At 39.6% G+C, this 12,614-nt stretch overlaps 1 protein-coding gene across 2 annotated transcripts in view; it reads right to left on the bottom strand.

Annotated features, from left to right (window-relative positions):
• Positions 1-12,614, bottom strand: part of septin9b (septin 9b) — a 75,543-nt gene that overhangs the window by 37,913 nt on the left and 25,016 nt on the right. For both annotated transcript variants that reach the window (XM_077571021.1, XM_077571022.1), the window contains exon 2: positions 5,445-6,119. In XM_077571021.1, coding sequence (XP_077427147.1) covers positions 5,445-6,119 — 675 coding nt within the window. The remainder of the gene's footprint in view (positions 1-5,444; positions 6,120-12,614) is intronic.

Here is a 12,614-nt window from a genome sequence, read left to right as displayed (position 1 = left end):
TTAAGGAAAGAATGACTAAATGAGAAAAAAATAGGATGCAACTTGAAATATTTTGTCTATGTAAAAAGCACTAATTCATTGGTGTCTTATTTTTTTTAACCTAATGTTAAAAGTGCACAGTGCGATGGACTAGTGGTTAGCGCAGCCCCCTTCACAGTTCTGAGGTTCTGCATTCAAAAAAGTTCATCACGACGACATGAAAACGCAGTAGTGGAGTAGGCAAGAGATTTTATTCCTAAAAATATACTCAACATTTTCGTAAGATACTCTAAGGGCCTTTTCACACTGCACTTGGTAATGCGGAGCGCACAGTCAATGAACCCTCTGCACTATGAGTCTATGACAGCTCGAAAACGGACGCAATGGGCAAGGTGTGAGTGACGTGCCCTCAAAATTAAAAATTTGGGAGCGAGAAAATCTGAACAAGCTTGTGTGAAAATACCTTTATGGACAGAGTGAACATTAACACTCTGCTTTAATAATGACAACTATAGAACTATACTTAAAGAATGATTCAAATAAAATGTATTGAACACAAAGGTCAACTAAAAATCTTACCTAAATGCTCATAAAGTAACAGTTCCATGAATGCATGGAACTTAAGAGTCACACACAACTGAACCATACTTAGGCAGTGATTATTTCTTGCACTACAACACTAGGGGGAGCCCATTTACCACATGCTTTGAAAATCACAGAGTGCTAAAGCGTGTAATAATCAGGAATTCTAGTCGAACCACCCGAGATGATGTCTCAACTGGCGCTGTGAGAAAGCCGATCATCTTGCAGCATTGTTGTGCTCAATAGATGAGAACAAGTCGAGTCATCACAGACCACCGTGACCTCCAGTGGGACTGTGCCCGAGGCTGCACGCCCCTGTGTGTGTGCGTGCCTCAATAAAAGCAATCAGGCACAGCTAATCCAAATCTCGAACCGACGAGTCTGTGCGTGTGCGTCGGCACACAAGTGCCCTTTCGTGATCTTCGGGCAGAAACTAATCACCTCCTCACTTTCAAAAGGTCAAATCAAAGAGGAGGCAAATGGCTCCACTTGTTGCCGTCATGAAAACTCCACAATTAGGGAAATAAATGCAGCGCAGGATTATATGTTTATTTGGGCAACACGAGATACATTTCAAGTCTCCAGTTGAGCCAAATTAAATTTATTTTGAATGTGAAACACTTCTGAGAAGTGACGTTGGAATGAAATAATAGCTTTTTTTTTTCTTTTTTTTTCTTTTTTTACTTTTAATTACCACTACACCCCATACTTGATACTTTATTACTCGTATTTCAGATGTTGGCAACAATTATAGACAATACACAAAATATGCTGCAATCATATGGATCTGATTGTTGATTAACGATGTCATGAAGTAATTGAGTCCAAATGAAGCACATTACTTGACAGCAAAGTAGCAAAGGTGCCCATCTAGTTTGTTGTCTAAAGGCAGCTACAGAAAGTTGAGCTACAACCATGCTAGAGCACAACATCTAGGGACCAAATTAATTAATACAGTGGATATAAAAAGTCTACACACCCTTGTTCAAATGCCAACAGTCAGTGAAGGCACAAAACCTTCAGGATTTTACTAGTAAGAGAAAAAAAAAAGTCAGGGAAAAAAAAGTCTACTAGAACAGCTAAAATGTATTTGTGGTTAATCAGAGGCATTCTAAATGATGGAGTTATAAGAGGGTGTGCACACTTGTGCAACCACAACACTTCAGTTGTTAATTATTATTTGCCCTCTTGAAAAGTCTCATTTTTATATCATAAATCTGGCATGTTATTTTTATAACTTTAAAGCAACCCAAAATAGGTTATTTTTCTCTACGACTTATAAGACTTCAATTGCAATACGCACTAAATCCCACAAAATATTTGATGAAAAGAAAATGCAGACATGCAGCCATTTGATTACATCTGTTACATTATTTTTGCAGCACAGTTAGACGACAGCGGGGATGCTTCCAGAGAATATAGGGGCGCTGTTTGATGGACTGACGAACAGCAGGCCTGTCTGTCAACATAAGACGTCCAATACACACAAGTCGAGCCGATACTCACACATTTCGGAGGTCTCAAGGCGGCCTTAATGTCCTTTGAAGTGTATCCAAATGATGTTTTATGTTTTCACAGTTTGTGATGGTGAGTTTGGAAATGTAAGATTGCGATGTCTGATGACAAGCAACATGAAACCGTGAATCCCTCCGACGGAACGTTTTATGTTGAACTTTGACACACACTTCCCAGCGTTCCTTTGGCCACGCTTTGATGGGATCACGCTAGGAAGCGGACTAACTTGGATCACATGACCCCCGAGAGGGAAAGAGGAAGTGTTCCTCCGGGCGGGGAAACAATCATGTTGACGTAACCCGGAAGGCAGGAAGGAAGGAAGCGCGATCGTGTGTGTGTGTCAGGGACATATGATGTCATTTCCTCTTGAGTTAAATGGCCAGAAGAGGAGGTACCCTAAAGTAAGAAAGATAAACAAAGGGCACGCAAGACAAATTTTGGATTGCTTTTGCTATCAGGTGTTGGATAGTTGCCAGATACAAAACCATCCACCTATTGATCCCACGCCAACTTTGCTTGAGCTGCTTTAGGCCAAAATGTTTAAAATGATGGTTATTACGACTGGTTGCTAAGGAGACGCAAGTTTGCCTCATGGATCCAGTTTGTGAAACTAGGAATGCTTTAAATATTTATTTGAATCTGGAAGGAGAATTTCTCTGTGAATGTTTTGAAATTCTATTTACAGTTTTGGATCGAGACGAAGGAGTTGCTTTTTGGATTCAGGAAATATTTAATCATGGACACTTTTCATGTGAATGAATGAGAATGATTTATTTTAATGTTTTTCAATGACTAAAATAGATCTTGGTCTCGGTTTTTGTAACATAAATGTTCCCCAAAATATGACTTTTAGACTAGTATGATTTTTTTTTAATGACTTTTTCTTATTCAATATGCTTTTTTTTTTGACTGATGCAACCGTTGCAATTCTGCTTTTAACAAGCCAATAAGCAATCCAAAGGATTTTTACCTGGATATTTTCTAAATAACAATAACAACCTACTGATGTTGTCTTTTCCATGTCTATGCAGTTCGTTTAAATATTTTAACAATGCTGACCAATCAAAAATTCTGCCAAAAGTTTGTCCAAAGAAGAAGCAGCAAAGTTGAATGATTGAGTCATATTGCAAGCGAGATATTTCCTCCATTAGTAAAATGTTAGTTTCAGAATAAGAAGACGGTGCTCTTTAAATGTCTGGGCTGAGTTAAGTGAATCCAGATAAATAAAGGCTTTGCTGGAGAAAAGAGTATCACTAACAGCACAGACTGATGTTTGCGGTGTCAGCATCTGACATTGGTATCTAGGCATCCCTTAACAAGCTAAAACCACTAAAACTAACCCGAGGAGCTTTGAGAAACTAAAGCAAGGCGTGCTTCAAACAGATATGTGTCTTTATGGTAAGGGTATTATATTCAAATATACAACATATGTCATTTTGTCATGTCAATAGCAACAGTTACTAATGACAAAGCCGAAGCCTGGAAGTGATGTCGGAAGGCAACCGGCCCAGTGCGTTCCGGTTATGTCGGGCCTTTTGCATGTCCCTGTTACTCAACTCATCTTCCAGAATAATAGGAATAAACAGGCAATAAACGGCTGCCATCATCATCCTCACCAGAAAGCAACAGCTAATTATAAAATACTTGGCAGAGCAGCTAATAGTAGTATGACAACACCAGCATTTATCAGTTAAAGTGTAACTCATACTAATGGCCGAGGTTAAGCTTTCATAACATATCATAATAGTTCACGGATTACCATAAATGCCAGACAAGGCCTGCGAGGAAAAAGACATGCTTGCTTGTGTTACTGAGGGCTACGCAGCCATCACATTTAACACACTTTGTTACTGGCTTTTTCTGGTCAGAAATGTGATGCTCTGGTGAGAGAGTAAGTGGAAAAGAAGCAAGAAGTGAAATGCAAGTGAAAAACAGATAATCCAAATAAATGGAAAATATGATTTAAAAATATATATTTTTTTATTTTATTTTAGTGGGATTCAAATTTTTTTATAGCCCAGGATGAAAAAATACAGTACTACCGGTAGTTTATTACTGATATGGATTATTACTGTAAGATTACACAATTTACAAAAGTGATTTTATGAAACTTTGGTGAATATCCAGTTCAAAACGATGATACGATTACTTTATTTTCACTTTTTGCGCTTAAAGTCAATTTGCATAATTAGCCAAATTGTGTTTATTGTTGGGTTACACACAGTACTATGATGTCTCATTATGGTGGCAACACAGATATTAGGGACAGGAAAAAACAGAATGTGCCTTTCACCTACAGTCAAGCTGGGATAAGATCCAGCTTCAAAGTGACCCTGAGGAGGCTTTTGCAAGTCTCGGTCATATAAGGCACAATTTTGAGTGTAGTCAGAGCCTGTCAAGGTTAAAATATGAGAAGCAGAGCTATGCGTCCAAGAACAGAACAACATTTGGCTACAATATGAATTAAGAAGGCATTTTTAACATGACCCATGGAATTGTGCTACTATAAAGTATGTTGCCAGCATAAAAATCTGTCAAGTTGTATTGTATGGGATCAGGCGTTGTTGCTTCATAATACATCCACGGCTCACAAAAAGTTCGGGATATTTCGGTTTTCAAGTGAAATTCAGGATGAACCTAAAATAAAGAACCTTTACGAGTGAACTTAACTGAAACACTAAAGTCAAGTCAAGTCATCTTTATTTATATAGCGCTTACAAACAGCCTTAGCTGCCACAAAGCGCTTTACTATCTCTCTAACTCCTACGTTGTTTTAAATCCCATCTACTTTGGCTGTAATTCTATTATTGACCACTAGATGGTGGCATACAACGTACTCTTGAACGGTGTGCATTTAAAAGAAGAAGAAGAAATAACTCAGAAGTCATCCGCACCGCCTAATTTTACAATTCTGTGTCATTCTCTGTAATCCTGTTTGTTACGCCTACAGAATTTTTGCCAAATTTTCATTTTATAATACATATACATACAAATAGATCTTAGGGCATAATTATTGATATATATTGTGAGATGATACATTTGTTAGTTTGGAAAAAACAACACTTAGTAGAGTATTTCTCTAGGTTATTTCTATATCGCCGATTTCACTTATTGCCGGGTGGTCTGGAATGTAACCCCCAACAATGGAGTGGAGATTACTGCAGTGCAATTTATGTTCATCCAGAAATTACACCCAAGAGATGAACACTCGTAGCATTGTGACTACTAGTGTATATTAAATGTATCATATTGTTGGCAGTCTATCAAGTGATTGAAATGCACACACCAAAAGGCTAAAGAATCCAGGAATTGCTATGGGAAGAGAACAATGCATTTTGGGTCAAATATAATGGTTAAACAGGACTTACGGTCAGGGTTGGGGGATTTACGTCCAGCGTGGTTTGGTGAGGAGCATCGGAAGGTGGTGACGATGGTGTTGTGGTGAGGATTAGGATGGTGCGGGTGGTGCACGGCCGGGTGGTGCCCGTTGTTCTCCACCGGAGCTCTGGTGATGCTGATTTCGGGCTTGCGAATGTCCCCGGGACTGGGTGGCTCAAACTTGCGGGTGTGACTTTGTTCTGGTGTGCGACTGGTCCCGTTGGCGTTACTGCTGCCTTCGTTGCGGCGTGTCCCCGGGGAGTCCGTCTTGGCAAAAGTGACCTCCCTCTTGTGGTTCATTTCTGGAGTCCTGGAGTGGCCGAGGACCTCGGGGCGCTTCAGGGTGCTGTTGGTTGCGAAGCGCATGGATGCGGGGCTTGTGGCGTCCAATTGCTTGCTGGGTGCGGAGCAGATATCGATGGACAGCTCTGAGCGGCGCGACACGGGTTCGGGGGTCTTGGAGCCTCCTCCGCCCATGATGGAGCGAGGTTGGGTGTAGTTGAGGTTGTTGTTGTTAGTAACGGCGGCGGCGGTGCCCAGGTCGCGGTAGTAGATGCTGGTGGGAGACATGGCGTTGCGGTGGGGGGAGTTGGTTGTGCGTCTGGAGCCGGGAGAAGAGTGAGCTGAAGTGTCAACATCCTCCACCTCGAAGGACCTCTTCAGAGCTAAGAGTAAAGGACAAAGATTACACATTACTCACATTGATACTTTGAAGACTCAAGCATTGTACAATTTGGAAGTTGACCAAAATCCATATATCCATTTTCTATACTGCTTTTTCTGTAAGGTCCATGGGGAACATATTATAGACAAATTATTCACTTTTGCATTCACACCCGTAGGCAATTTAGGCTTCAATGAAATACTTGTGTGACAGTTTATGTTGTTTACAGGGTGTATTATGCTCATTGAGTTAAGGTCTTATACTGTTAAAGTCTGATTTTATGACCATTAGCAAAGTTGAAATGTTACCTAAAACATTGCCTGTAGACTTAATACAGTAACTTTTATTTTAGTGTCAGTTTGTTATTCCCAATATTATTGAATTAAAAGGGAAATTTAGCCTGACAAATCGACCTAATCAGAATTCAAGTAGAGCCCTGCAATGCACTTTCGTTGACCTTCGAGGCACCGCTAACTTTAGTAGGCACAAGTTTATGCAGTCTATAAAAGTATACTGTACAACAGGCACAAGCACATGAGGTCATAAAACTAATTAAAAAGCTCATAGCAACTCTTAAACACCCTAAAGTCCTATGGTGGAGGTCTCCCATCACCCACAGCACTTTGTTTCAGGAAATGTATGAGTTGTTTTGTCGTGACCTCAATGCTACATCTACTGTAACACATTAAAATATGGAGTTTTATGCAAGAGCATTTGAGGCATTTTATGTTTGCACACAATGGGCCAACAATTGCTCACTTGCCCAGATTTTATGAGCAACACGAGCGCGCATCCTTCCTCGAGGTTAGTCGTGACAGGAGCAAATAGATGCACTGTACAAGATGATGATAGTGAGGGATGAGACTCTCCCTTGGGTCGAGTGCACTAGCTGGGAATGAATGACGTGCCATGCCAGTGCCCAGGAGCTGCTAACATAATGACACACGAGCCAAGTCATCTTACTTAAAAGCAGCTCCCATCCAAAATGTTGATTATTTTTATCAGTTTGCAGCCCCTGGTGATTCTGTGCATGTGTGCGTGCCTTCGTATGAAACGAGAACACTCATGTTATGAGAGTTTCTGCAACACGAGAATCCATTAGTGTTTTGTTTTGTTTTAAGCGAGTACACCCAAAAGGGAGAGGAGCAATGTTAACTACTAATCTAATTTACTATTTTCAGATGCTTCATTCCCCCCAAAAATTGACAAAAACAAGAAAACACCTCAAGGACACTTCAAAGAAAAAAAAATAGATGTACAGGATACAATAATGTACTTATACAGGGACAGCTAAACTAAACAAAGTATTTTTGGCATTATGCTAACACAGTAGCATCATGTGTTGTTAACCAAAAATGTTTTTTACTGTTACAATATGAACACAACAGTTACTACATTAGCTTAGCAATAATGCTATTTTTTGGTTCTAAAATGCTAACACAGTAATCACCTATGAGTGTTTTTAAAAAAAAAAGATTTTACTGTCACACTGCAAATCTTGGCCATTCATCTGTGTAAGAATATTGTGTCTTCAATTAACGTCAACATTTTACAATAGGAACACAAAAGTTAACGCTAAAATTCTATTCACCTACTACAAACAAATGGATCCCACTGTTATACAGTTAACCTTAACTGTCATTTTGGTGTGACACTATTGTGTCATTTCCTAAATAATATCATATAGTAGGCTACAAACTTGTACACAGGTCTGAAGAGTAAATCAACTGTATTGCCTACTGCTAAAACAATACAATATGCTAACACGCTTCTTACCTAAATTTGAATGAACACCAATTGTATATAACAGCCACATTGTAAAAAGTCGATGACATTTGGTGTTACAACATTGTGCCTTGAGCTAACAATTTTTTTTTGTATGTCACGTGACAACAATGCTAAACACACTAGTTAGCAATGTTAGCACCAACGCTAATGCTGAATTAGATGTTTGGTCTTATTAAAATTTAAAATTTAAAATATAGTCTTAAGTTCAGTAGAGTTGATATTCACACGAAACATAGGGCTAGTAATGACCTAAAACCACCCCTCTCTTTCTCCCATTTGCTTTATGAAACACAGTTTGTCATCCACCCCAGCACCATAAAACAGCTTGTTGTAATGCCTTGAAGTGGATATTTATTCTAGAGAACTGTGCTAATCGCTTGCCCGTGTCCTCCTCACCCCGGCTTTCCTTTTATTTTCCAAATGTTGAAAAGAAATCCCATCCAAGGTTGTGGCTACTTTCGAATCCAGCCAAAGTATGTGTTAGTCTGCCAACATTAGTCTGCAGATTATACAAGCAGCAGGAAAGTTTAACACACTTTAATGGCAACATTTTAAACTCATTTGAGAGCTTTTCGACACTCGTGGTAGTTGTGTTTTTTTTGTTTTTTGTTTTTTTAACTTAATATATAGGAGTTGCAATGATAATAGAAGGGGTAACGATTTGTGATGTATGTATTTCCACATGGTTTGTCATGGAAAAGCTGCTGAAGTGATTGACCTGTTCCGATGACTATTTGTGTTCTCGGTTACTTTGTGATTATACAGCCTCAGGCTTGAGAATAAAGCACACAACTTGAGTGCTTGAGTTTGTATTTACAGAGTGTGCAGTGAAGTGCACATGATTTAAAAGAAGATGTGGACTGGAAGCCGCGTATGCTTTCATGTTCGGGAATATACTTTAAGGGAATGGGAAAAAGTAGGCAGAGCATCTCCAAAGCGATCATTCAATTCCGGCATTATGGTATCCCCAAAGGGGTTTTCAATGCGGTCAACTAAATAAACATGGAAATAGGTTTCCGATCATGCGAGCATGAATATTGCAAGTATGATACACTAGAGTGGGAATGACAGATCAGATAAAGGAGTATTGTTCCCAGTGAAACGGCATTCCCAGACTATGAGCTGGAATGGAGCCGTCCGCTCCATGGAGGAAGCTCATTAACAACACTGTGTTGGACTACCTGCCTAACACGAATATTCAATGTCTCAAGTGGGAGAATAACGCAGCACAGACAGTAATGCTACGGTTTAGTGGTGTTGCAAAAACAAAGATGGATGCAGCTGTGCTTTCACTAGACTTCACGGTTATTTACCGTAACACACCTCAGGTGTTAGGTTAGACTGCCTCTTCATCGTCGGTGTCTTTGTGTTCTCTCTAGAACGGCACATATTTTCTTTGCGATAATATGTTCTATTAGCCTGCAAAGTATTCTGATTAATGTTGCATTAGTAGAATAAGAAGATGATTAATCCACTTGATTTAATCCATCCCAGGGGGCAGACATTTGCCCAAGTGCCCTCGGGCTCGCATTGCGAACATCACGACTCATTTCTTTTTCTTTTCTTTTTCTTTCATTGTTTTGTCACGCTATTGTGATAGACATGCCAACCCAAGTGAAATAAAATTTTCCTGGAGGTGCTACTGTGTCAATTATTTATTATTATTATTATTATTATTTTATTTTTATTTATTTATTTATTTATTTTTTCTCTCTTCTCTCTCTGTGTCAATTATGACCTGGAAGAATGCTTTTTGCGTATTGGACTGCCTTAAAAAAGGCAGATTATATTTTGGCCTATGAACAATCACAATATAGAGACAATCTAGAAGTTGGAAATCCCATGTTTTATTTGAGGTGAATATTGGTTCAGACCAACCTTGTCATCATAATCCCGCATGAAATTCTAGACATCAACTGTAAATTTATGCACAAAGAATGGGCAGATGAATAGTCCATGTGGTGAAAACCAGCAAAAACAAACTGCATTTGGCAAGCCAAGGGCAGGCTATCGAAAGTATTTTGCTTTGTCAGACAAATCCTTGACACTATCAAACACACACGCCCATGCTAACTACTCATTGTTGATGTTGGGGAGAACTAATGCAGAAAAGCCACACGAAAAGATTAGTCAGGTTTCCAGCGACCTCCAAAAAGGAATTCTGTGCATGTTCTGGATGAAGATTTAAGACGTGAGGTAAATGCGTGCAGATCTTGGGTCAAATTTTGTAGTAGCAGATGTTTAACCTGAATGTTTGAATCACTAAGGGGCAATATCATCACCGGTGGAATTTTTACACACAGTAACAAGGTAATCCAGCCAGCTGTTAAAAGGTGCTTGGCTACAGGCAACAACCTTTGACAGGTGAAGCCGGGTTCTGGTCTACGTAATGGGCTACCTCGTAGACACGTTTGATTTACATCAGTTGACAGCGGACAGTGGTTAGATTCCACTTAACACCTCCGCTACCTGCAGGTTCCAACAGAAACACCAGGCTAAAGCACAATAGTCTATCTATGTAATCCATTGTGAAGGGTTGGGTCAATAAATGTCATACGGGAAAAAGAAGTAGTGAAAAAAATATTGGGGTACAGCGCAAGACTTAAAAAAAATTTTTTTAATTGATTATAATGGCACATTGGATCAATATTGTGTGTGTGTGTTTTTTTTTTTTTAGCGTGGCACCTTTCTACAGACGGTCAAAATAAAAAAAGCTACACTGGTCTATGAAAACATGAATGAGCGATTGTGAGGCTTGAGACCAGCTGGAGGAAGAAAGCATGGCAAGAGGAAAAGGATGAAGGTAGATGAGGGAGAAAGCAACAATGACAAAAGGAAGCCATGTCGGTTCCACAAACAAAAGAGACGTGTGTTGTGACTGCTTGTAAAAGTACACATCTTGGAGTGGGGGGGTGCATCCGATGTTCACTTGAATGAACATTATTATGTACATGTCTCATTTCCGCTTACTTACTCATACGACTAACTTTTTGTGTCGACTAAAGTAGACTTTAGTCACCTTGGCATCCGCTATTGTTTTGCCAAAGCTTGACCTTCTTCTAGTTGGTCATTAGGAGCCAGACATGACCAGTCGTAAACTGTCTCAGTGTTGACTGCAGCAAGAGTAGTGATTTGTAAAAGGTAAACGAACCGCGCCCTGAGGCACACCATGTATATGGAGCTAGGTGGCCTCGTGGGATAAATATGAACTCTTGTCATTTGGCTCAAGGTGAAAATACTGACATTAGAAAGCATTAAGTTCCAACGTGTAAACTGACACCTGATTTTTCACGACACTGGAGCATAAATAAAGAAATGATCCGAAACAAACCCTTGTTGATTTCGAAACAACCTTTCTACAAGGGAGGAAATTACAGGGTCACCCCAACTTTCACCAACTGTCCAGGCATTTTTTTTTTTACCAGGTATCATTTTAACATTCTTAACGTTTACACGTGTCAACATGAGTGCAGGTTTTTTGGGTACAGTGTGGTTTTATAATAATATAGTGCCGCCTCTCTTGAATTCAGGATGGACAGTTCAAATTCCACATTTTTGTGCCACTTTAAAGGCTGAATTTGTTTTTCTAATTGTAAATTTTGAATTGAACAAACAAAGGGAGATTTACTGTTACTTTAGAGGTTCCACTGTATAAGATGGGCAAAGATTTTTTTTAAGACATTAATTTAATAAAAGTTACATTTTTGTCTAACACAATCAAGCTATGCTAGCACAATATTAGCAAAATATGCTAATGCTATATGCTTAGTAGTTAAGCTCAACAGATTCCTAGAAAACTTAAAAAAAAAACATTGTTATTGTCAGATACTTAGATTAGTTATTTCTAATGTTTAACTAAAACGGAATTTTGGATCACGAGTCATTCAAATATACATTACAGTCACATACATGCACATTATTCTTATAAGATGTCAATTGAAAAAAAACGACACAAACCTTCAAAATCTGAAATTATTCCATCCAAGTGTGGATTGACTCCAGAATCCGACATATTTTTAGTGTTGGTTGCTAGTGTCCAAATGGTGGCACACACCCACAACTCTCTTTAACTTTGTGGGACTGGCCACAAAGATGTGTATTAAAACTAGTAAACTACGTTCAAACTTTGGAGAATGAACGTTCATGCCTTGTCCTCCTCCTCCCTATTTCTCCCCTCCCTGTAGAAGACACACTCCCCTCTACTCACACCATGTCCTGTGTGTGTGTGTATGTGTGTTTCCCTTGCCCCAACACACACACTCCAACATAAACGCGCAATTATTACACCTCAGGTGCCCAATTATGACTTAACGTGTATATCCGATTTCTTTTTAACTGTCTACTTATTGTACATGTACATTTCGAGTAGTACATATAGGCACGGTCATTTCAAACATACATGCATTTTCTTAACCGCTTGACCTCACCAGGGTCGTGGGGGGCGCTGGAGCCTATCCCAGCTGGCGTTGGGCAGTAGGCGGGGTACACCCTGAACTGGATGCCAGCCAATCGCAGGGCACACAGAGACAAAGAACTATCCACACTCACAATCACACCTATATGGACAATTTGGAGTGTTCAATTAACCTGCCATGCATGTCTTTGGAATGTGGGAGGAAACTGAAGTACCCGGAGAAAACCCACGCAGGCACGGGGAGAACATGCAAATTCCACCCAGGAAGGCCGAATCCCGGACTTGATCTCACGT

This window comes from Vanacampus margaritifer, chromosome 7 (assembly GCF_051991255.1).
Source record: "Vanacampus margaritifer isolate UIUO_Vmar chromosome 7, RoL_Vmar_1.0, whole genome shotgun sequence".
In the NCBI taxonomy this organism is placed as follows: domain Eukaryota; kingdom Metazoa; phylum Chordata; class Actinopteri; order Syngnathiformes; family Syngnathidae; genus Vanacampus; species Vanacampus margaritifer.
Note: the sequence above shows the minus strand (reverse complement) of the source record. Positions and strands in the feature narration are given on the sequence as shown.